At 39.8% G+C, this 27,348-nt stretch overlaps 1 protein-coding gene across 1 annotated transcript in view; it reads right to left on the bottom strand.

Annotated features, from left to right (window-relative positions):
- Positions 1-26,461, bottom strand: part of PARM1 (prostate androgen-regulated mucin-like protein 1) — a 69,340-nt gene extending 42,879 nt beyond the window's left edge. Inside the window, exon 1 of the mRNA XM_075285305.1 lies at positions 26,194-26,461. Within this exon, the coding sequence (XP_075141406.1) occupies positions 26,194-26,254 (61 nt within the window). The 5' untranslated portion in view covers positions 26,255-26,461. The remainder of the gene's footprint in view (positions 1-26,193) is intronic.
- Between the last annotated feature and the right edge of the window lie 887 nt (positions 26,462-27,348).

The following is a 27,348-nucleotide window of genomic DNA, read 5'->3' as shown; positions in this document are numbered from 1 at the left end:
GGCATGGAGTCATTTCCCCTCTGAATATGCAGATGGTGGTTTCATCATATCTGATAGGTGCTTGCTCATAAGGAGGGTACCTCTCCCTTTACAATGGACTATAGAGGACCAAATATTATCCAGAACCAGAACTTTCTAATACGAAAAAAAAAAAAAATCACTGCAAAATAATGAGTGTAGTTTGTTTTCATCTTGTCTCTCTGCTTAGTAGCTGAAAGGTGAGACGGGTGTAAGTGTTCCCTCAGCTGATATAAGATACTGTTTCTGGGCATTGGGTGGGTTTATTTAAGCCCAATTACCATGAGACAGAGATAGATATTGCAGAGAGGTTAGGCATGTAACATTGGTGGTGCCCGAGCTCCTGTCTTCCGTATCGCTACATGTTGGAGCCGGAAGTCCTAAGTGCCTATTATGGGTACAGTCTCGTCCTCTGACAGTAGATGGAGATTCATGTGACCTGCCTGACCATCAGCAGCCTTGGTTGTTTTGCAGAGAACACAGCAACAGAATCTAGCTCATACGCAGTGTTATATGCAATGTAAATGAAATAGTGGGGCACAATTATTAAAGATCCACCCTACTTTGCTGCTTCTGTCTCACCATGGTGTTGGCCATGTATTAAGTAGTCGGTAATGGAACCAAAGTCAGGCTGTGAGAAAAATAGAAGAGTTGGAGTAGGGCTGGGTGATTATGACCCAAATCAAAATCATGATGTAGTCGGAGTCAATGGTTTGGCCTACCAACTCCTAAGCCCTGCTAATGAAGGGTAGAATACAGTATATAGACATCAAAGAGCCGGGTCCTCCACACTGCAACCCCTATATGAGCAAAAAAATAAATCCATTCTGTATGACCAGTTCCACTTATGGTGAACACAAGTTGTGCTGTACTATATGACCGTTCTATGGAAAGCCGGACTTCACATGATTTCCCCTGACAAAGCCAGCTGTGTTGTCGTTATTGAAAACATATATTAAAGACAGATCTGCTATAGGATGACAGCTTTAGGACTAAACAGGTAATCCTTTTAGAACTTGCACGGCTCAGTGGATATGCAGCACAAAGAGTGTTTGCTACACATGTTAAACCTGATGTTCAGTCATTAGCTAACACATGACATAAATTTTTCTGTGCACTACTTTTTGCACAGTTCCTATAGGGTGGAGCAATTTAGCTACAGCGCCTACAGGACGTCTGAGGTTGTCTGAGATCCACCGCCTGTTGTATCACTAGTTTAGCTGCTGCTCTCTTCTCCCCCCCGTAGCTCTGCCTATGCAGAATGGCTGCTGTGTATAAACACAAGTCTATGACATGCTCATCGTCTGTACATCATTCCAACAGTGATAAAAGGATTCTCAGATTTTTGCCACGTTTACTAAAGGGATAGCCTGAAGCATCTCATTCAAATATAGGGCATCCATATTTTTGCCCATGTAGGTTCATACTGTACCAGCATTTTATTTATTCTTCATAAAACAACTTTAAACACATCACAAATGTATGAAAACCAAATAGATGGATAGGGTTGAGAGATCAGCTGCTGAGTCTGTGCCCAAGTTGGCAGTAAATGCCCTATTATTACATTTATTTATAGCTTGTTCTGCATTGCCTAATCATGCAATACTTTATGCCATTGGCAGTGGAGTTTAGTGAAAATGCAGGGTGCACTTTAACCGCTGATAAGATATGCTGGGCATAATTTCCGATAAGTCTGAATGCCACGCAAGCAGACCAGAGCACAATTACTTTTATACAAGTCTATCATCAGCAGAGTCCATAAAGATTGTTCTTATTCCATGATGATTCATGACATAGCATAGTTATACTCTATTCATAAATATATCAGAACATTACCCTTAGTGCCTGCTGCTTCAAGATGACGTCAAAGAATCCATGGATTTAGGAAACATGTAAAAGATGGTATATGGCTTATGTTATCATTGGACAATGGACACTTTTTTGTGCGCTGTCTTTGTTTAAATACATTTTTCTTAATTTCTTTTTAATTATTTTTCTGATAATTAGCGTTATCCTATAATAACTAATTTTATTTGTGTCATTATGATTTATTTGATTAATTCTGTCATGTCTAATTGGTAATTGAATGAGGGCTAGATTTATGGCAAATCTTTTTGGGGAGTTATTTCATTTTTTGGGTCTATCCCTCAAAGAACTTTATTATTTAATACACACACATACATAGGAAACCTCTATGGATTTTCTGTGAAAAGCAATGTTGGAAAACAAACCATGCTGCATTGCTGCAGCAGTTTTTCCCACAGTGTTATTTCCCTGCAGCGCACTGCGTGGGGCCTTAGCCCCTTAGCTGAGAGATGCAACAAAAAAATGCTGTGAAAATAAAACTTTCTATCCCTATTATATCTATAGAGAAAATGCCAGCATTTCCACAAGTATAATTGAATTGCTGCAATTTTTAAAAATGAAGGAATTTTTGAAAATGAGGCTTTACGGATGTAGATTTTTTTTCTGTAATGTGTGGATGGGATTAACTAAAATCCCATCCATTTTGCAGGTGGTGTAAAACATGGCTTTACACAACGCGGGGGCCCTGGTCTCACTGTTTGACTCACATAGTTCTGCTGCCCAGAAACCGCACACTGCAGGTCAATTGGAATAGAATACAGCCCATACCAGGCTTAACAATGATGCTGGCTTCTATATGATACAGAAAATCAATGAAAGTAGGGTAGCTGTGCAGGTCTCTAGACTCGCGCTGTATGATGCACTTCTGCACCGCCCTTCTCTGCTGACCAGATGTGGCTGAGGTGCGCTGGGTTACAGAATTTATCGAGAAGGCTTTCTTAGCTTGCCTTACCTCTGCTAAGCTATTCCTCAACAGCAAGAGGCTCTCCTCTTGTTCTGTATACAAGGGCGCTATGTGCAGCTGACTATTTTTATGTTGCACATTTACATGTTAGTTCCTGACAGCAGAGCTGTATAAGGAAGAATAATGACGTTCATAAAATATCCAGCAAGCCAAGATTGATAAAATATAACTTTTACTAAATCTTCATTAAAATGATCTTACATCATGGATCCAATGTGCAAACAACAGGAAAGCCTACGCGTTTTGGGATAGCATTTCTCTCTTTTCTGTATAAGGAAGCTTTAGATTAAGGCTGAGACCCCACGTTGCAGAAATACAGTCACTTTTTTATTGCAGATTTTGCTGCTGTTTTTTCCATCAAAGTCGGGAGTGGCTTGAAAAGGGATGGAAAATAGAAAGGAAGCTCTTAGACGTTTCCCTCCTGAGTCCTACACAGCTAGCTCCAAAAAAGTAGCAACATCTGCAACATAAACGCTCCGTTTCCGCAACGTGAGGTCTTAGCCTATGAGTAGCTTTTTTCACATCTCAACCAATTAGTAACCAAACTGTGGGTAACATAGTTCCAACTATTAAAGGTTATTCATTGTATTATGGAGGGCTATGAAGTCAGTAGGCCAAACCACTGACTCCTATTTTTCCACAGCCCAACTCCACTTCCTGCTCTGACACAGGCAGAATCTGTCCGAAGCGCTAACAATCCTCAAATTCATTAAAAAGCTAGTGAATTCCTATGAAAGTAAATATGCAACAAACTTAACTGTATAACATTATTAAAAATAACTAATAGTTTTATTATGGAGCTGGAAGCTTTTTTCTGACTCCAATATCAACCAAAATGGATCCTGACTCCAATTCCACGACTGATTCCTAGTACAATGAAGCGTTATACTATTTTCCGTTAAATTTTGTACTTTGTGTCCATTTCATCACCGTGGCAGATTTTAATCCTGTGGGATTCATTTTGTATGACATATATTTTACAAATATACCCCTCCTTTCCGGCTGTGTGATAACTGTCTCATGACAGCACATTGCACTATATATACTATACACATACTTATCCCCACCTTCAAATGCTGCTTGAGCACTCTCTCTTCATTCTCCCAACCCCTTCTCCCCACTACTGGCTGATATGTCTCCTCAGGTCTACCTTTCTCCTCCTTGCAGCTCTGATGGTTCTTCTCAGGCACTGCAGCCTGCTGTGTGACATCTATGAGACAATGCAGCTGCAGGATCAATGCAGAGAAGTAGTCTATGTACTAGGGATCCTAGTATTGGACAAACACATTAGATTTCATATGGCATCTTGTGATCATCCGCTCAATGGTGGGATTGTTCATCTTCAACATTGACAGCTAAAATGCTGATCAGGGTGTCGTGTTAGCTCTTAAGTTGCACAAGTTGGCTAATGGTTGGCCAAAAGTAAGCGATTATGACAAGCACTGACCATGTCGGCCGGAGCTGGAAAAATATATCCAGCATGACCAATCTGCTTTTGCAGACTAAAGCCTTCAGCTGGTCATGAATGAACACTTGTAGGAATTTCATGACCGATCACCAGCCAAAATGGCTAAACTTATCTATTACATGTTACAATATTCACACATTTGTTGCTTGTCTTTCCTCTACTCATGCCTTTTCCCTTACAAACATCTAACAAATGTCTGTGAACATAAATTTTTGCATTGATGACCAACAATGATTTTTAGGTCAGCATCAAGGATTACATCAGCAAGTAAACTATCACTGACTGGTAGGTAGTTTGACAGATTTAGGCCTGGTTCACATCTGCCTTCGGTATTCCGTTCGGGGAGCCCATTTGGGGAATGGAATACTGAATGCATTACAAAGTGGTGAGCAATGAAAGCACATGGACTCCATAAACTATAATGGGGTCCATGTGTTTTTCATGCGGTGTCCGCACAAATCATGCGAAGAGGAAAGTAGTTACTGAAGTACTTTTCTCTGCTTGACTCATGTGTACACCAAGCGGAAAACACACAGACCCAATAATTACACAGTCCCCAAGCGGACTCCCCAATACCAAACGCAGATGTGAACTAGGCCTGACACAGAGATATGATCGTGAACAATTGTTCTAGTGATTATTGCCCTAAGATTCTACTGTGAGAACCTGACTACAGGGTAGACTGTTGTTGTCAGAACCCACTAGTTACTCACAGAATTCTGTAAACTAGTAGCAAATTCACCCTTGATGGAAATGGGACTATGGTGACTAAACTTAGGTATACTACAAAGTGGATTTATAGCACATTTTCCCAATTTGTCTACCGTTTGAGTTTTAAAAGAAAATTGAACCCAGGATCAAATGAATTGTTGCCCTCTAAGTCTTCAGTAAATAGAGATGAGAGATGAGCGAGTACTGTTCGGATCAGCCGATCCGAACAGCACGCTGCATAGAAGTGAATGGATGCACCTGGTACTTCCGCTTTGACGGCGGCCGGCCGCTTAACCCCCCGCGTGCCGGCTACGTCCATTCATTTCTATGCGAGCGTGCTGTTCGGATCAGTACTTGCTCATCTCTAATAGAGATGTTTCATTTAACACCCAATCTGAAAAAATGGTCAGTATTATTAGTAGTGGCAATATTCCTATAAATATTCTATAGAATTAAGTTGCGGGAATTATCTCACTTGTATTGTCTTAGAAATTGACAGACGTTTAATGAGCAAGTTGCATTTACATTAAACCCAGACCATACAACAATATATTCTCTGGATTTCCTCAGTAAGTTACGTTGAACCTACAGACATCGCTGTGATAGGAATGTATCATTATCCTAGCTTGGAAGATTGCTGTAGGCAATTAGGGAAGCACAAAAGTAGAAAGCAGTCTGGGTCATAGAAGCCATCACAAAGAAGAAACAGCCAAAAGTACAAATGGTTCTTTTTCAAGAATACAGCAAATGATATGAAACATGACAAGCTGTAAAGGAAGCGAGTTGCTAGATACACTTGCCTTGCAAAGTTCCAAAGTCTTTCAAGGAAGATGAAGTACGCTACATGTCTGACCCTCTCCTCTATTACACCATGCTTTCAGACCATTCTTACAGGGAAAAATCTTTTTTTGGCAGGAAGTAACACAGTAACTCATTCTCTGCAGGATAGATGTACATGGATTACAAAAACTGACAGATAAATCAAACAACAGGTGCAAAGGCCACCACATATCCATAAAATGTGTGCTCCATTACCATAGAATTGTGTTCCGCTACAATGCCATGGTGTCTAATGGTGTGATAAGCGAGAAGGGCTAATTGTTACATTGTAGAGATGAGCAAGTAGTATTCGATCGAGTAGGTATTCGATCAAATACTACGATATTGGAAATACTCATACTCGATCGAGTACCACTCGCTATTCGAATGGAAAAGTTTGATGCAGAACCAGCAATGATTGGCCGAATGCTATACAGTCGGCCAATCAACGCTGGTTCTTCTCCTACCTTTAGAAGTCTTCTCCGTGCAGCTTCCCCGCGGCGTCTTCTGGCTCTGAATTCACTCTGCCAGGCATCGGGCCTGGGCAGAGCCGACTGCGCATGCCTGTGCTACAAGAAAATGTCCGCTTTGACTGTAAGCGGCCATTTTCTTGTAGTGCAGGCATGCGCAATCGGCTCTGCCCAGGCCCGATGCCTGGCAGAGTGAATTCAGAGCCGGAAGATGCCGCGGGGACGCTGCACAGAGAAGACTTCTCGGAGGATCCAGCCCGACCCTCACTCGTGGACTTGGTAAGTGTAATTTGATCAAATGTTGCCTACCCCTGAAACGAGCATTTTCCCCCCATAGAGTATAATAGGATTCGATATTCGATTCGAGTAGTCGAATATTGAGCGGCTACTCGAAACGAATATCGAATATCGAACATTTTACTGTTCGCTCATCTCTATTACATTGGTCTTCGCTAACCCAAAGGTAAGGCAGAGCGTTGAGTCTCCATGGAGTATACTCATTACAGATGGAGGTGACAGAATAACACCAATGGCAACTTCTTAAAGGGAGCCTCCCAAACTAATAATAGCACCCTGTAGGTCTCTTTAATAGGATTAGAAACAGACCATTGTGGCCACAAACTGTTTTTCATGGCCATTTGTCTCCACAGATAACCTAATATATCAGGCATTCAGCAGTTATACACCTGATATGTGAATCTGTAAAGATTAGATTGTCCATGAATATCTGAAATTTACTATATGACAAGAAAGCATAAAAATACCGTAGTATAAAGGAAGCAAACAAACAACCCCCTGATACTATGTATGTAGACAATAAATGCTGTAGCATGAACCTTTGACATCACCGGCCACGCACTTATTGAGAATTTTCCCTCGCAGCGTGCTCTCTATGCTCATTACAGATGTTTTGTACATGACGCAAAAGGATCTAGAAGTAATGTGTTTTCTCCTCATTAAGCTTGTTTGTAAGAAATATGCTCTTAAAATACTTCTGAGGAATAACAGGTTTTTTTTTAGTGAAACCAGAGCAAAGGTCAGGGCAGGTGAAACAGTATGGAGTCGCACATAATGCCTGAAACTGGCAGGTCTCCATATTCCAGGCTGAGTAGAAATCCTCAAATTGCTTGTTTTTTATTGCCTCTGCATATACAGCTTCACCATGTACGTGCTACTTCATAAGTCATGTGTAATCATTAATATCATTGGTTCTATAGTGAGAACATTGGGGGAGATTTATGTAGACTGACAGTCTTTATATCTCCTGGCCCAGTGGTGGATTCGGCTGATTTATAACAAGGTACGAGCCTTGCCATAAGTCAGATGCATGGCACGCCAGAGGATGCGCCTAGTTATAAGTCAGCCGAAACCTCCACTGGCATAGGAGATATGAAGACCAGCGTTGAAAATGTTAGCCTACATACTCAATGTTCTCACTATAGAACCATTGAAATCAAACCAATGAAATCTATACCAGCTGGCATAAATGATGATGAATTGGGCGAGGCCAATGTCCTCTGCCACAGACTATCCTAGCCTCACCTACATTTTCAAAAACGACAATGGTGCTGTCTAAAAAAAAATAAAAAAAAATCTACCCCATTCTTTCCAAAAAGGTTGGAAAACACTATTAACTTTACAATCAAAGAACATCCTTGGTCCTGGAAAAAGTACCTAGCGGGGACAAGTGGAGCATCGGCAGCTGACTACTTTTTATCTTACTCTGTAACATTTTGCTGCTGCTAGCTTTATTTTATTAAAAAGTCAATTAAACATGTCACCTGTTAAAGAGGTTACCCAGCCACAAATGAATTTTTCATACTGATGACCTATCCACAGGGTAGATTATGCAGATTTTCTGCCCTTATCCTATTAATATTATAAATGTGAAAGTTTGTGAGTTTGGATGTTTGTGGGTTTGTGTGTTCGGATGTTTGTTAGTCAATCACGCAAAACCCGCTCGACCGATTTGGCTGAAATTTTCCACAAACATAGTCACTACACTGGATTGCGCAATAGGCTACTTTTCGTCACAATAGCGCACATACGTTTGTGCCAGAACCCCCACAAAACCCAAACTCACACCACCATCTCTGCAATCTCACACACTTTGGACCATAGCAAGCCCAAAATTCCTATTGCCCTCTACAGCCTCGCCCCTAACCCCACACAATCACATATACATATACTTTACCACTTTGCCCCTCACCTTAACAATACTCCAGGAGGCTCTCTTTAACGCTCTGGAGCAGCCATGTTTGCCGACCCCCACCGCTCTGACAATCAGCGACACCGCCCACCCATGTAAATACCCCTAGGAGGTCTAATAAATGCAAAAAAAAAAGTTTAAAAAAAACAAATAAAAAGGATTAAAAATTCAAATCACACCCCTTTCCCTAAAACACAAAAAGTAGTTAAAAACTGTGAAACACATACAAGTTAGGTATCCCCGCGTCCAAAATCGCCCGCTCTACAAAGCTATACAAATATTTTTCCTGTTCGGTAAACGCCGTAGCGGGAAAAAGTGCCAAACCGCCGTTTTGTCACTGTTTTGATTCTGATAAAAAATTGAATAAAAAGTGATCAAAGCAATAACATTTCCCAAAAATGGTAGAACTAAAAAGTACACCCGACCCCGCAAAAAAAGACGCCCTATACATCCCCGTACACGGACGTATAAAAAAGTTACGCTTGTCAGAATATGACGACTTTTCAAAAAAAAAAATTTTAACACAGTTTCAGATTTTTTTAAGGGATCAAAATGTAAATAAAACCATATAAATTTGGTATCCCCGGAATCGTAACGAAACACAGAATACAGGGGACATGTCATTTTGGTTGCACAGTGAATGCCGTAAAACCAAAGCCCGTAAGAAAGTCGCAGAAATGTATTTTTTCTTCAAATCCACCCCATTCAGAATTTTTTCCCTGCTTCCCAGTACATTATATAGAATAAATAATGGTGGCATCATGAAGAAAAATTTGACCCAGGAAAAATTAAGACCTCATATGGCTCTGGGAGCGGAGAAATAAAAAAGTTATGGGGTTTAGAAGGAGGGGACTCAAAAACGAAAATCAAAAAATGCCATCGACGGGAAAGGGTTAACTTCAAATACTTCTGTCCCAAAGTCACTATGTAAAGTTTCTCACAACACCGTAACGCAGCTCAAATACAAATTAACTTCAACACAAAAGTCTCAAGTATTCTCTGAATTACAGCAAAAACAAGATACAAACTTACATTTCATATCCCATACCTTATACACAGTACGAAAACCTTACCCACCCCTGTATATACACACTTCTACAATCACCGCAGACGAAGTCGCGGGTACCAGCTAGTTATACCTATATGGAAAATGCCAGTTTTCCATTGGTATAATTGACATTTCCACTGTGGCTTTTGTTCTGCAATGTGAGGATGGGACTAGCCAGAATCCCATCCACGTTGCAGGTACTGTAAAATGCCACGTTTTTTGCCGTGGCATTTCTGCCGAGGCCAGAATGCTGCACATTCACAACGTGGCCACAAGGGTGATCTTTCTGTGACTGAAATCTCAATCAACCCTAACGGATCATCAATCCATATCTCCCAACAATCCTGATTTCTGCAGATAGCCTTATGAAATGTACCTCAAATATGTACCCTAATGCAGGAATCACTGGGAGATGTTGTGGGCAACCCAATATTTTTGAAGTCAAAATCAAAAGAAAAAAAACAGCAATTTTTTTCTCCCCCCAACAAAATGACGCACAATAATATCTAGTATGATGGTTTAGACTACAAAGAGGCATGAAGACTGTACGGATTTATAATCTCAATGGTACGCTAAAGAGTAGACAGCTGTTGCTAAGATTAGAAAAGAAATAAATGTAGGATTTCTAACATGTATAAATATGATACCCAGGGCTTGCTGACATTTGTCAACCGTATACATTTACACATGCAGACAAAAGAAAGTAAAAAAAAAAAAATGGAAATTAAAGTGCATGTGACTTCAAATCAGGACTTAGAATCTAAGCCATCTGACTAAAACTGGCACAAAAGCCAGGCACAAAGATCATATTAAGTCTCAGATAAACTGCAGCACAGGGGGCCGGGCCATAAAAGTGGCTTAAGACGGGTGTTTCTACTCAGACCAAACACATTCTTCTGAAAAAACTTCAACAATTTCCAAAGGAGAATAATGTGAAAATGTATCAGCTTTGTAATTCTGGGTATCGACATAACATAATAAATGAAAGAAAAAATTATGATTTTATCACATACTGTCATTCATAGTAACAGAGGGACTATAACTATCAAGAGACAAAACTGATGCAGATCTCGATATTCACAAATAGATAATAAATTATTAAAACATAACCTTTAAGAAACATGTGTTAAAATTGTTAAATAAAACACAGAACGTCCCTACAGCCACATAGAAAAGAAGTGAATGTCATACAAGTCTAAGGGTGAAAAGATATATACCCCATAAAGCGCAGATCTCCTAGAGAGAGTATTTAGATGTTACCTCTCCTCTAGACATTGGTCTGCACTATAGACCTGTGACTATTCACTTTTTGACCATCAGTCCCTCCATTTGTCAACGGGAAAGATACGCTATAAATAGGTCTGAGCCTGCACTCCAAATATCTTTTGTATCAGCCAGTATATATATATATATATATGTCATTCCACTGCTCCAATATGGACCTTTTTATGCTGAATATGACCCAAAACCTAATGCGTAATGAACACTAAATACCACCGATATCTAGAGAGGTAAATATACAATCGCAGCAAGATAAGTGCTGGTGAGCCTAAGCCAAGACCAGCACAAATGTATTATCCTGCTACGATACTGATCAAAAAGTGTGCTGGCCAGTGATACTGGGTGCAGATCACCTGCACGATGGATAAAATCACCCCAGATCGTCTGCCGGTGTCTAACACACTAAATGATCTTTAGGATAGTCAGCTAAGTATTCCGTATATAGTATTTTATGGGTAACAAAAGCTCAACGCGTTTCCCCTGAGTCGTCAGGAGTCAACTCTGCCTAACCCTGTATAGAGATAGTACTCATAGTGGTATACAGATAGTCCAAACAAAACAAAAAGATGGCGTGATAACTGCAGTTCACAGTCCGGCTCAGATGGTGAGCCTCTGGTACTTGTCGATGTACGAGTGCGATTGTATATTTACCACTCTAGATATTGGTGGTATTTAGCGTTCATTACGCATTAGGTTTTGGGCCATATTCAGCATAAAAAGGTCCATATTGGGGCAGTGGAATGACATTTATATATATATATATATATATATATATATATATATATATATATATATATATACATATATATACTGGCTGATACAAAAGATATTTGGAGTGCAGGCTCAGACCTATTTATAGCGTATCTTTCCCGTTGACAAACGGAGGGACTGATGGTCAAAAAAGTGAATAGTCACCGGTCTATAGTGCAGACCAATATCTAGAGGAGAGGTAACATCTAAATACTCTCTCTAGGAGATCTGCGCTTTATGGGGTATATATCTTTTCACCCTTAGACTTGTATGACATTCACTTCTTTTCTATGTGGATGCAGGGACGTTCTGTGTTTTATTTAACAATTTTAACACATATTTATTAAAGGTTATGTTTAAATAATTTATTATCTATTTGTGAATACCGAGATCTGGATCATACTGTCATTCACATTTTACTGTTTACTCCATATTGTAGTAATAATAATAATTATAATACATTTTTATTTATACAGCGTCAACATATTCCACAGCACTATCCAATTTTTAGGGTTAAAGTACAGACAAAAAGAGACATTACAGAGAAATTTGACCTTTGGTTCACATCTGCGTTTGGTAATCCATTCAGGGAGTCCGCATGGGGACCCCCCGAACGGACTACCGAACGCATTTGCAAGCGGTGGGCAGTGAAAGCACATGGACTCCATAGACTATAATGGGGTCCATGTGCTTGCCGCGAGATCTCCGCACGGAACATGCGGACATGAAAGTAGATTGTGAAGTACTTTCCTGTCTGCTTGTTCTCTACGGAGATCTTCAGGGCAAGCACACGTACCCCATTATAGTCTATGGGGATCCGTGTGCTTTCACTGCACACCACTTGCAAATGTGTTCGGTAGTCCATTCGGGGAGTTCGCATGGGAACGGATTACCGACGCAGATGTGAACCAAGGGTCAGGGCGCTGCTCTCAAGAGCATTCAAGTACTGCCATCTTGGCAGCATATGAAAGCTGAAAACCTCAGCATTATTGTGATACCAGAACCATCTAGATCATACAAAATTGAGACAGCTATTTGAAGTGACCCGCCTTTGGCGTATGCTACACCTCTTTATACTGGCAGTACAGATATGTATGGATTCTTCCTGGTAACATTACAGATAGTGGGTTGTTAGAAAGAATTTTAGCGGACCTAGCGGTATAAACAATGCACCCAAGCTGAATTTGCTCATGATACAGTAGCTATGTTCTTATGGAGAAGGGCTAAAAGGCAAAAAAACAACCAAAACTGAAGAAAATTAATAGTAAATAAATATTATTAAAATGTACTGCAACTAGATATCATTTTAAAAATACATTTCATAGAGATGACAGGTCTTCCTTAATTTGAGCTTTTACAAATATATATATCACAAGGGGTCAACACTTCATTGCTCTTCTACTGAACTCAGATGCTTTGTCTTACAGCAATCCTAGCTTCTACTTATATGTATGTGTCTGCACACTGAATTTGGGCAAGTAATGCTGGTACATAGTAGATAACAATCATCATGTGGCCACTCAGTTGATGGTGGGATTTTTCAGAAGAATTATCCCATCATCAACATATGCAACTAACCAGGAGCCAATTTATGGGGAAAAAATGGAACTGCACAGTATGGCAAATTAGGGCAACCATGCAATACACTTATATTTTCAGACAATAAAAAAAAAAAAATTCAACAGCTTAAAAAGTTTTGGGCAGACTTGGTATCAGGAAATTTCACTGACTTCAAAAGTCTGCTGTGTATGATCAGCTTTAGGCTAAGCCCCCACATAGTGAGGCACAGCCAAAATCCATCACGGGAAAAACTGCGCCAAAAACGCATTGCAGTTTTTCCCGCAGTGCTTTTCACAGAAACCAACATCGCTCCTTTCCTGCCTCCACATCCCTACCTACAGAACAAGCCAGATGAAGGTTATGCTTTGACCAAAATGTTACTCATACTATTGATCTGCATATCTGCTGTAAGTATTTTTCTCCAATGTTTGGGTGGGATTAGCTACAATCCCATCCACTTTTCAGATACTGTAATATGCCGTGGTCAAATTGCTACGTGGGCCGTGGTCTTCGTCAGATGGGAAAAGCGTGTCAAACAAATAGTGGTTTCTCTGTACAGTGTGCTCATTTATGGTATACTAGCAGAAGGACCCGGCTTCTTGCAGGTATATTTCATTTTTTGTTTGTGTAGTGGCTCCCATAAGAATAGGTTGGTTTCTATGGAAATCTAGTGTAAAGCTGTGTGTATGTGACCTTGTATAATAGTGTCATCCACAGCACCCTACTCCTTTAAAGCTGACCTACAGCAGTGCAGATAAATGACTCGGTTGTTATGGAAACCTGGAGTAAAGTTGCGTGCATTTGGAGACTAAGCACCTGCGAGCTTCTATTGGCTGATAGGGGACATGTGACGTGTGTATGGCAGTTGGCATATGAGTGAAAGAATTGTAGGCTTGTATTGGCTAATGCAGGTCACTGTTTTAGGAATAGTGTATCTCAGGAACGGTACATCCTAGAGTGCTGAGACCTGGTCTAAAACCTTCCCAGACCCCCTGATGTACCTGTGTGCCAAATTTGGCAAGGATTGGTTTAGTTGTTTGCTCTCGCACAAAGAACAGACAGACAGAAACAAATTTATATACATATACATATATATATATATATATATATATATATATATATATATATGAAGAGATAAATAAAACTGTTCACATCAACAAGATTTATATTAACATATTGAAGACTATTTAGTGACCTGTTATGAGAGCCATATAAACTTGTGACGCTCCTATGAAGGTGCTATCATGCAGAATGTTTTTTCAATCCCTGCCTGTGACTTTTTCATGTACGGTATTAACTTTTACAAGTCTTGCAAAGTGCCAAAGGACAGATTTCTCATGCATTATATCTCTGGTATGTTTGTGTACTTTAACACTGTTCTTCTTCATTTAGTCAACTCTGGCACACCCAAGTCTGACGTATCTAAAAAGAGTTTACATATTAACTTTGACAAGTCTTACATTACCCACTTGGGGAATCGTAAGTCAAAAACAAAGTTATCGTTCAATATTTCTCTATGGCTATTCATCTCCTTTACCCAGTCATTTTGAGTTTGTCTGTTGTTTTCAGAAAGTGAGGCCAGGGATATTTTTCATGTACACTCCATATTAGGACTTTTTATTAAAACTTGCAAGGGGATACTTTATCTACAGCACACACTTTCAGCTGTCATGTTTTTACTGTAAGTTAAAGGGGATTTCTGAGTTCAGCCAAAAATTGGTGAAAGAAGGAAACGGCATAAAATAATAAACAATTACTAACCAGTTAAAGGGGTTTACCATCCAAGTGAAATTCTGAGTGGTGCAGAAATGGAGAGGTGGGGGAGTGAGGTGAGTATAGGTTATTTTATTAAAACTCCTTGATATCTCTACAGGCTTATTCTCCAGTCACGTGCAAAGCTCCATTTAGATTTCTGATCATTTATTGCAAGGAGTCTGCACGGAATTTATATGCTTAGATGACACATAGTCACATAGTTTAGACTAAGATGTAAGGTCACAAGTGTAAAGCTTACACAAGGCAGAAGAATTTTTTTATGTTAGTTTAGCATATAAATAAATCTAAAAACCATGAATATTGACAGCAGATATGCAGGGGAATGCTATAATTCCACTGCTGTCAAAACACAGGCTTAGGTGGCGGCAACTATGTCTCTGTCTCATGCTATGTATAGCAACGCTTATTATTCAGACTGGCTATGCTTGAAAATGCAGAAGACCACTGTTTTACCACTAGTAAAGCCATGTTCACACTTGCTTTGTGGTTTCTGTTTATAATCAGAGCAATAGTGCTCTTTGTCTTCCACGGATGTGGAAGACAATCCTATGGTCAAAGTCTACTTGCAGCTGTTACACAACAAACTCCAATAATTCTTAGATACGTCTGGCATAAGTCAGGGCATGCTGTGAGTTGTAGTTTGTCAACAGCTGCAGAATTACAAGCTGGTGACCAAGGCTCTAAAGGAAAATAAAGCTTGTGGTTTATAGAACATAGTCTAGTACAAGTGAATAGAAAGTCCTGTGGCTCCCGTGATCCCCTGCCTAGTGCAATCGTTCCTTAGGAGCCACATCAACATCGCCATTACTACAACATTAGTGCAAATTGGGCATGAAGTCTCATTGAATTACAATATTTGCTAATATTTGAGGCAAAGACTCCAGGTAGCGTGCCACAGCCAGGAATCGCTGTGGGAAAACCCACGTAAATGTATTGCTTTTCACAGAAAGTCTGCATAATTTCCCTCTGTAGATGTTCTGCTTCAATTATACCTATATAGAAAATGCCAGTATTTCCATAGGTGTAATTGACAAAAGTTTTTGAAACCCAGCATTTCCGATGCGGATATTTTTCTGCGTCGAAATCCTGTGGATTCAACGTCAAAATCCTGACCATTTTACTCCATGTGAACTAGGTCTGACAGTGATTTCTAACAAATATTTACTTGTATAAGATTTTCCAGCCCCAGAGCAGGTGCATTCTCTAGGCATCTAACCACAGAAATGCAATATGTTCATGGAAGACTTGCAAGAAAATATATTTGGTACACATACCGCATAAGAGTACAACAATAAGAGAGGACAGGTGGAAGAGGTACATAAATAGTTCCCACCACATTTACACAATAAACAGCATCATGTTATCTGACATTTCCCTGCTTTGCAGATGTAGCTGAGTGTATAAGCCTACAAGAAAGCGAACTGTATGGCTTCTAGTGTTGTGAATGCAGAGGAGTCTTGAATCATATTCCTATAAGGAGCATGAATACATCTACAGCACTCAGTCTATTCAGAATACATCTGTGCTTTTTATCATATTGCTATTATTATTAGAGGTCTTCACAAAAGCAAAGATGGTGCCAAAGAATAGAATTTAACCAAGGTAGTAGATGGTAGACATCACTTCAATACAAGACTAATATAAGATATTAGCATTATCAAGTGGCTGTAATGTAATGTAATGCTAAATGAATCATCAAGTAGCTGTATAGTGGGTCTCAAGAAAATTTTTTTACTGGTGGCTCCTATACAACCCAGTCCGATACTATATCTATTAGAAGACTTATAGCCTAGCAGAATGAAAATGCAATACATTGATCTAAATGCAATGAAAATGTTTCATGTTATAAAGTAAGTCACGCTGACCTTGCTGTTCCATTTTCTCACTAAAGTGAAGGCTCATTTAAATACATTTCTATGTAAAATAATAATATTTGAGTTAAAAGAAGAGACAGATAATGCTCATTGTTTATAGGTCAACACTCAGAATTAGCACGTACTTGTCTATTTATATCCTGTCAGCACATTCACTTAGATGTGACTGTGATAATGTTCTGTGCAGTGTAACAAGCAGGATGTGTGTGGGACATGCAACATTTTGTGATCGACCACAACAAAACCCCTGTACCTGCCAACCTTCACATACACTACCAGCTTCTTATACAACACAGTGAATGGTGCGCTATCTGCAGAATCTAATGTGTCTGGTCTGAGTGTGAAGACCATTGATATGAGAACGGATATTCTACTTTTATTATATAAACATATCATTACAATGATCCAGCATAAGAATATGTCACAATGCAGACAAAGAATGTGACATGAATAATAAGGCTCTTATACAGAGGTGTACACCAGGTATTGTGAAGGATGCATTACAGTTACCATTATATGCATTTAGATCACAGACATAAAAACAGATAGACACAAACTTGTTGCTGCCATGTATACAAAATCCTTGCCATGATCTCAAACAAAGTTGCCATACTGTATAAACAAATAACGCTACTATAAAGAAGACAATACACGAATATACTGACAGAGTCCCATCAGAGTACTCCTATGAATAGCGCTACCATAGCCAAAAGAACAGTACTAGAAAAGAGTCACATAGAAACAATGCCGGGAGGGTGCCCCAAAACAACAAAGCTAGCAAAGTGCAACAGTATTACTTGTGGTGGTCTAGAACATTCAAAGGGGTATGAGGCCAGCAGAAAGGGCACAGGTACACATTACAGCTATTACAACCATATGAACTGATTGCACTATTATCACAGATGCACTACAATTCACTGACTACACTATTACTTTTACTGCACTGTTACTTTTACTGCACTATTACACACTATTACAATGACTGCACTACTACCGACTGATTGCACTTACAACAGCTGTACTATTCTATTCAACTGCACTATTAATGTCAACTGATTGAATGGCTTCATTTCTATTGACTGAATGCACTATTACAACTACTGATTACACTATTGCAATGACTGCACTATTAGAATTGACTCAATGCACTATTACAACAGCTACAATATTGCAATCATGTTCCCATTGGCCACCGTGGATGGCTAAGGTTTCGGCTATGTATGTTTATACATAAGATGTTTCTGTATAATTTTGTATGCACTGAGCTTCCATTAATGACAAGTTAAGGCAGCCTACATTTTATAATGAAATTCATTATATTAACTGAAATTTCACTATATGGCGGTATGAAGGGAAGCAGGTGACTTGATGCTCAAAAACAGTAAGCTAGGTCTTGTTTTACTGAATTACAGCAGATCCTTGCTTGAGTCAGTTTATAATGTGCTTTCCTCCACAAAAGCGCATGTGTTTTTAGAAATGAATGCATTTTTAATCCATAAACCATATGCATTTTTCTGTGAGTTTTTTTTTAAGAAAGCGCTATGTAAACTCAGCCTTTATCTAAGCATTTTTATGTGCGTCATGTCTTAGAAATGGCTTTTAGACGTGTAACTTGAAAATAATGCAGTTACAATTTTCTCTAGGGTAATATCACATATACAGTGTGGTGTGTGTATAGAATTTCATTCACATGACTAGTTGACAAATTGACAATGCCTCCTATTACCAATATTTACTATACCGTACTTGGTAGGTGTTGGCACTATATAGCATAACATTGCATGACAGGTGTCAATATGTCGCCCTAGTCTTACTTCATGTGTGATCTCCTAATCCCTAAAGATGACATGTCTTACTCTCCTGTTTAACCTCTAGGAGTGAGCAAATACTCTGTCAAACATTACACATGGCCTCCTTTTCCATTACAACTCAACTTCAATTACCTTCCACAGAAAGACTTAGGCCTCATGCACGCAAGTGAGATTGTAGGCCAAAAGTTTTTTGTTTTTTCTCAATGGAAGGTACATGGATGTCATCTGTGTTACATTGAATTAAATGGAGCTGGATAGGATATGCTCCATAATTATCAGAAAGGAAAGGAGCATTGGAACCCCCTTGGACTGCACACTCGGTCAAGTGCACGAGGCCTTAGGCCTTGCCTGTATGAGTATAGCTTTCTTTCATGTAATGGCCCCCGCAGTGTTCCCATGTGTTGCATAATAGCTACCACACCCAGTGATGCATGCAGGGCCCCCCTGCTCAGTGCAAACGTCCGTGCTTCCATCAGTACTGATGGAGGGGTGCTCATACCAGTTACAGGCGCCCTGGGAATTACTGGTTGGCTGTATTTATCACTCTGCTCCATGCTTCCTCTCAGCACTAGGTGCCCGGAAGAGAAAGGAAATGGGGTGCAGAGTTGTGAGTGATGAATGCAGATAAGCACTCACTCACAGGGCAACACGAACTGCAATGAGGTTCACCATCAGTACTATAAGTGGTGCTTCCATTATACAGCCAGGATTATGATTACGCTTAAAGTCATAGTACATACTGTAACTACATAGGAACATGTGTATACAACATATCAAACCATATTGCAAGACACGGTAGCCAATGACTGAATAGATCACTATTATTTCTGTTTCCAATCTGAAGTTATATTTTCGTAAGGTAGTTTTGTGGTAGAAATAGCAGAACATGTGGACAAGGCTGCTGCAGAATCTTATGAAAGATCCTTATGAAATGACTGTTTGGAATTATGGAATTTGCTTCCACATTGCACTATTACATTTCTCAATACACTTGGGAGCAGCTGTTTATAGCGGAGTTTCTTCACAGCATAGTCTGGTCACAAGAAATAGTCACTTATCTCCACAATGTAATAATCAACTTCTGTGGAACATCTAATGTCCCAGGGACAGGTAAATGTAGTTGCTCAACAGGACTGCAATAAGATATAGTCATTGCATATACAATAGCAGGAGGAGATCATAAGCCAAATGTTAGCAAGGTAGCCATTTTGTGTTCCTGTCATTCAGTGTCAAGAGTCGTACATCATTTTCCTAATCCAGAGTGATCCATTGAGACAACCAAATGACAATGCTGATGGGCTCCCTAATAAATAGTTATAGTGGAAAACTGCTCTATTTTCCCAACATTTCCACAGACTTATTGAGAACCAGGCCTTAGGGAGGGTTCACACGGTGTAACGTGCCGCGTGATGTGGCACATCTACGCCGCGGGAGCCTTTGCGGGCCGTACACGCTCCCATTGATTTCAAACTAGCGCGGCGCATACGATCTCAATAGGATTTCAATGGGAGCGTGTACGGCCCGCAAAGGCTCCCGCGGCGTCGACGTGCCACATTACGCAGCACGTTACACCGTGTGAACCCTCCCTTAAGGATATTTTTGCCTTTTCTTAACCCAACATATCCCAAAACGTATGATGGGAGGCTAAAAGTGTTTTCCAATTAACATAACCATATTTATAAACAATTAAAAGTTGAACATTTTTGCAATTATAAGTAATTACATATGTTGCAGAGTTGTAAACATTTTCTGTAACTATCTTGATGACAGTGATGACATTGTGTTGTCTTGATCGATTGCTTATGGATACGACCATGAATGTAGGAACCTTCTACAGTCTGGCACTTGTCAGAAACCCAGCCATGATTTCCTTATTGTGGACAGGTTATCAGACGGACACAGTACATAAATGATAAGATAACCCAGCCACAATAAGGAAATCATGCCTGCGATTCTGACAAGTGCCAGATCATAGAAAGTCCCTGCATCAAGACTAAGAGTGTTTCCACTAAGATGGTGGAAAATGGTTTCATTATTTATATTTGCAAACATGTTTAACCTTTTATTGTCCACAATATGGGTATGGGGAAACCACCATTAAACAAACATTACAAAGAATATGTCTAGTAGATGTTATCTGGTGGATCTCTGTCAGCCATCAGTCGCTCACTGACTGCCATGTATAAAAAAAAAGTCTACAGTTAACATGAAGCTTTTCTTTTTATTGTAAGGTTATGTTCACACGGCGGAATTTGCATTCTGCGTGTGAACACTTCCGCGCGGCATTCCACTCTTGATTAGACCCGAAGAATGAGCCTAATCGGGAGGGAGGCTCATGAAGCGAACGCCGTGGCTGGGTCAGCCGCGGAATCCACGGCAAGACAGGGCAGCTCGCTTGTTTTTTCCGCTACTAGCTAGCGGAAAAAAGAAGTGAGCAGCTCCCATTGAAGTCAATGGGAGACGTTTTTGGAGGCGGATTTTGAGGCAGATTCCGTGTCAAAATCCGCTCCAAAAACTCAGAGTGAACATACCCTTAGACTGTAACAGACGCCTCTGCCATTCATCATCTATAAGCTCCCATGTTAACACAATAAAGAGTTAAATATCAACTAAAGCCATAGGACAACCTGATGTTTTGCATTGTCCCATATACACCAGTCCACAACACGCAACCTGCAAAACACCTGCTGACAAAATACAGCTTTGAAGCAAACAACTATTGATAGTGCACAGTGACTTAGCAATACATAGCAAGCTGTGTGAGCATGACTGCCACTGAAAGTAAAGGACGTAACCATGATGCTGATGACGCGCTTTTCCGGCTTACTATACAATAGTCAACTTTTAGCTTCGGGTTCTGAGTGTAGGGGCGAGATGTAAAGAATGCAGTCGGATCACAGTCCATGGAAGAATGTAATAATTTTACGTATGGTTTATCTTGTTACATACCTTTATTCACTACAATAGTACAAGTTTGCATATATAGTAGAACTGGATGTATAATGAACTGTAATTCATTGTTTGCACATGGTTATCACAAAGAGTAGGGCTACAACCAAATTTTTGGATCATGCTTGCCAGAGCTAAACCCATAATGAGAAGTATGCCAATACGTTCATAGATGTGAACAAAAGAGAAAAAAAACACATACAGAACTGTAACAAAGTATATTTTTCTGCTTACAGTTGTATTAAAGAATGAAGTTCACCACATTTGGGCTGCAGGATGGTGGCGTAACTAGGAATAGCGGAGCCCCGTGGCCAACTTTTGACATGGGCCTCACTTACCGATTCTGGCTCCTGCTCACAGCCACCGCAGAAGGGGAGGCAACGGCGGCCATGAGCAGGAGTGAGGATCGGTAAGTAAACAGGACCCGTTACCTGCTGGAGTAACTCTGGTAACGGCCTACTAAAAAAAAAAAAAAAATCTGCAGCCGTAGCGGCTGCCACTGGGCCCCCTAATGTCCCGAGCCCTGTGGCAGCTGCTACCACTGCTACCCCAATAGTTACACCCCTGCTGCAGGATCTCTAAGTACTGTAGTCAAATTTCAGCCAAAAAGACAACTTTCCCCACGCGCACGTGATGTCATCTCACCATGGATTAAATGTCACGATAGTGGCAACACTGCATGGGTAATGTTTCATACTTAGATCTACTACATCTGTTCTTGAGATGGTAATCTAGAGTAACCAGAATACTGGCTGTTACTCGAGATCTCCCTTTAAAATAGGGCATCTACTTGACTCCCTCATAACAGGAAGCTACAGCACCTACAGAATAACCTACAAACTGTCAGTTGCTTTACATTAAAGGGGATGTTTAGTCTTCTGAAATGTTCTTACTGTTACGTAAAACAACAGCCAGGTCCTTAGCTTTTGAATACCCGCCTCTCTAGCAATACTTCTCTATTGCTCCCCACCTGAATAGATGGGGCAGCAGCCCTGACGTCATGTCGCTAGCATGTGACCGCCAAACATTGGCCACAGTGATCCCACAATAAATCCACTATGATTTACAGTACAGTGAATGTCTTTAAACCCCAATCACATGAATTAACACAGAATTCAAAGTGTGATGTATAGGATGACAACCCCGAACATCCGCACCGATCTGCAAGAAAACATTCCCCACTTGTGGCCTTAACTTAAATTAAGCCATGGAGCTTATAAACTACAACCGAGAAAAACGAGTTGTTTTGGCTACTCTATTCCTCCCTTCCTAAATAGGATGCCCCAATTCTCTCTCTATATACATTATAAAAAGCCGCCACTCTATACACAAATGTATGGAAAAGCCTAGTCGACAAGACTACATAAATAAAGTATACCAAAGTCAAAGGGCGATGTACAGTGACATCCTTCTGTCAGAGGTGCACTTTAAGAATACTCCTGATGTATAGAGTACATAAGATGGAAAGCTCTGACATGATGAAACCAGAGCTGGTGATAGACTTCCTATTAAAGTACTAGTAACTTGGTGTAAATGCATCATCACTATTCACGCCATGGTACATATAACGTATGTGGTCATCAACTGCATCACAAAGAGTGGCAGGACAGCACATGCAGGCAGCAGGGAATCTATTCTCTAGAAGACCATTATTACAAATATGCTGTTTTTGGCATTTAATATCCCACATATACATGATTAATGAACGTTCCCATCTAAAGTTACCGTGAGAACTGCTAACTAATGTAATAAAGAAGGCAATTCCCAGGACAGGGTGGGAAAAGCTCAGACCGTTTCTAAATGTCATTTATGCTCCAAAAGGCTCCAAATAATCTTTATCAGGAAAAGCTGAAAATGAGGCACACAGTAAATTTTGTTCCCTTGTGGTTGTATAGTCATGAGATTAAAGCTATTCATCACATCAATATGGTGTAGTAAAGAGTTTCTCCAAATGTACCCTATACTAGTTTACTGTTTGCTGGGCAATGTATTCAATGCTATTCTCTCCATCAGAGAGATGAATACCACTAAAAACCAACTAAAGGAACCACCATCGTGTGTCAATGGGGTCCATAATGTACATAATCTCCACTGGACATCAGACTGGGCCCTGTGCCAAGACTTCCATAAAAGAAACAGATGTGAGCAAAACCTAAAAACTTCTGAAGTAAGAACTATTCTGCCCAAGGCTACTTTAATCTTACAGCAAATGGTGCATCTGCACCAGGCCCTCTGGTAGTGGGGGCCCACTCAGCTGACCTCAATACACATCAATATTTTCCAACAAATGTATCTTCCAACATGTATAGTGTCCATGTAAATAGCACTGTATTGTATATATGGATATATAAAGATAATGTTTTCCTGTCAATAGTTTAAAATGGATATATAGTGCCAATGTGAGTAGTTTATAATAGATATATACTGCCCATGTTGACAGTTTGCAATAAATATATAGTGCCAAGTCATTAGTTTACAATAAATATATGGTACCCATATCAGTAGTTTACAGTATATATTGCCCATGTCAACAGTTTACAATAGATATACTGTATAGTACCCATGTCAATAGCTTACAGTATATATAGTACCCATGTCAATAGCTTACAGTATATATAGTACCCATGTCAATAGCTTACATTATATATAGTACCCATGTCAATAGCTTACAGTATATATAGTGCTCATGTCAATAGCTTGCATTATATATAGTACCCATGTCAATAGCTTACATTATATATAGTACCCATGTCAATAGCTTACATAATATATAGTACCCATGTCAATAGCTTACATTATATATAGTACCCATGTCAATAGCTTACATTATACAGGTATATAGTACCCATGTCAATAGCTTACATTATATAAAGTACCCATGTCAATAGCTTATATTATACAGGTATATAGTACCCAGGTCAATAGCTTACATAATATATAGTACCCATGTCAATAGCTTACATTATATATAGTACCCATGTCAATAGCTTACATTATACAGGTATATAGTACCCATGTCAATAGCTTACATTATATAAAGTACCCATGTCAATAGCTTATATTATACAGGTATATAGTACCCATGTCAATAGCTTACAATATATATAGTGCCCATGTCAATAGCTTGCCATTTTTTAATAAATAGTACCTATGTAAATAGTTTACAATAGATATAGTGTCCATATCAATTGCTTATTACAATATATATAGAGAGAGAGGGTTCTCATGCCAATACACTGCCATTTCTAAATAAATAAATAGTACCTATGTAAATAGTTTACAATACATATATAATACCCATGTCGATAGCTTAGAATAGATATACAGTAACCACACCACCACCAATCTTAGGCGCTATTTTTCAAGCAGTAAAATGACCTCACTATGTTGGAAACCTGATGGACACCTTTATAAATGATTGTGGTTTGGGGAGCGACATTGATTTGATTTGGATGTGATAGATCCATCACAGTCTGAATTCTGTTTCTGTGCTTCTATAATAGATCAGAATAGGTAATCCACAGAACAGATGTGGACCTTACAATAAGAGAATGCCACTGTCCTGAAACAGGATCGGACACCTTTCCTGACATGTCTGTTAGTTTAAATGCTTTTATTTTACAATAAATAATTCTGAAACTTCTTCTCTTAGAAGCCTGTGTAGTGCTGCTCCTCTGTTATTCTTCCAAGAAATTTATATGTGAAAGGACAACTGGAAGTTACCATTTTTCTTGTCTCTACACAGTCTAATACTATCAGCTGTGATTGAACAGTCCTAGAGTGTTTAGTACCCAGTATTTAATGTATTCATACATTTCTCGGAGGAGCAACAGGGGAACATCATAATACAAAGTTCTAAGAAAATATGCTGCAGAATTGTACTTTCAAGTGTAATAAAAGTAGGAGAGGTAGGAGTATGTCAGGAGAGGTGACAGGTCTATTTAAAGGTGAAATACAGCAGTTTATGACTGCACAAAAAACAGATGTAGGAAAGATAAATATAGTTAATTTTTTGGGGACAGATTTGTTTGTGCATGACTATAAATAAAACCATGCAGTCCTATGAGCTCATCTCAAATCACATCACATTGTGCTATATGACAAACTCAGCACTACTACATCTAATATAACAGGTGATATGTCAGATATGTATCAGAAGATGACATAGGTACATAGGTAATATCTGCAGTTATTATATAGGATATCTGCTGTGGCACAGATCAGTGATGGCAGTTCCTGGAAGACTGTCCTATAGTTTTCACAATAGATGTCACTTTTGGGTATATTATCCCTTAACTTGAAGGAATAAACAGTTCAATAACAAATACAGCTCTGCTTCATCTGCACATGACATCACAAACAGACAAGTTTATGTATCAGATGCAGTAGGCGAGTAGCATAGCTGGATATGTCACACAGGCTGATCTGCACTTATGGCAAGTTGTGTGACATAACCCAGTCAGCTCTGCTACATCTGTACCTAGTGGATGACATGTAATAAACTCTGCCCCACTATAACAATCTCCAGAACAGAGCAGTCAGCACATCGCAGGCTCTGACCGGCAACCACCTGTTCCCTTCACTCACAGATCAGCATGATACAGCACTGAGCACATTACCTGTCAGGAGCAGCAGACAAGCCAGCAGTAGCGGGGACCCAGCACCCCGCTTTCCACCCATACTGTCAGTAATCACTGATCGATTAGATCGATGAGAGGGGATCGGACGATGTTCTCCTGGGAGTACTAGAAGATCGGCAGCGGTGCTGAAGCAGACAGCAGCTGTGTGTGATACATCAGGAGCAGGTGCTTCACGACCTATGAGCGATGTGACATCTGCTGGCCATGCTTCCTTCTCCTGTCCAGAGGAGACCCGCCCGCACCTTCCCACGCCTCTCCCACAACCCTGAACTGAAGAGTCACTGTACACAGCAAGTGACAGGGACTGTCCCACAGCGACCTCTACTGGACACTGTGCCGGCTCAGCCGCCTGCGGCAAAACTTTCTGATGGCTTTCATAGAGTTCATTCACTGTTACATCACAAAATACCAAACAGATTCAGAAGCGAAATAATAGGATAATATAAGGATATCTGCACCTCAATGAACAGCTAAAAACATCCGATTATTAGTTTATGTCTAAAAACACACAGAAACTTAGCTGGGTATGACTTCACTCCTATAACACTAAGAGAATGTAAGGAAAGCTTGGTGTATGAGTAAAGCAGATTAGTATCTAACAGCTACAAATCCCCCCTGCATAGTATATAGCAGGGGTGTCAAATCCTATTGTTAATGCCATATAGTTACTAGTTCTAAACTCCCCACCCAAAACTAACCTCACACGGAGTAAACGGGCACGTATTTTTGCAAAATACACGTGTAAAAATAAGACTCCCATTGACTTCAATGACATTTTACAGGCGTATTTTTACACGTGTAAAAAATATCAATGACGTCAATGGGAGTCACATTTTTAGACGTGTATTTTGCAAAATACTCCGTGTGAAGGCAAATCTAGGCTAAGGTCCGGCCACCTGACTTACCTCTTCAGTCACACCTACCGGTCATGAAGGAAGGCTCACCAATCGGGTTATCAAACGTCACCCACAATGACCACCGGCTGCAGGTCAATCCAAGACACTTCCAGACAGGAAAGGCTGAACGGGGATATTAGCAGAGCAGGTTGGTGGAAACAAATAGGGAAAAACCACAGACAAAGGGAAGTTTACATAGTGAGAGGATAGAGTACCCAATACTAATTAAACAAATAGA

Source organism: Leptodactylus fuscus, chromosome 1 (assembly GCF_031893055.1).
Source record: "Leptodactylus fuscus isolate aLepFus1 chromosome 1, aLepFus1.hap2, whole genome shotgun sequence".
In the NCBI taxonomy this organism is placed as follows: Eukaryota; Metazoa; Chordata; class Amphibia; order Anura; family Leptodactylidae; genus Leptodactylus; species Leptodactylus fuscus.
Note: the sequence above shows the minus strand (reverse complement) of the source record. Positions and strands in the feature narration are given on the sequence as shown.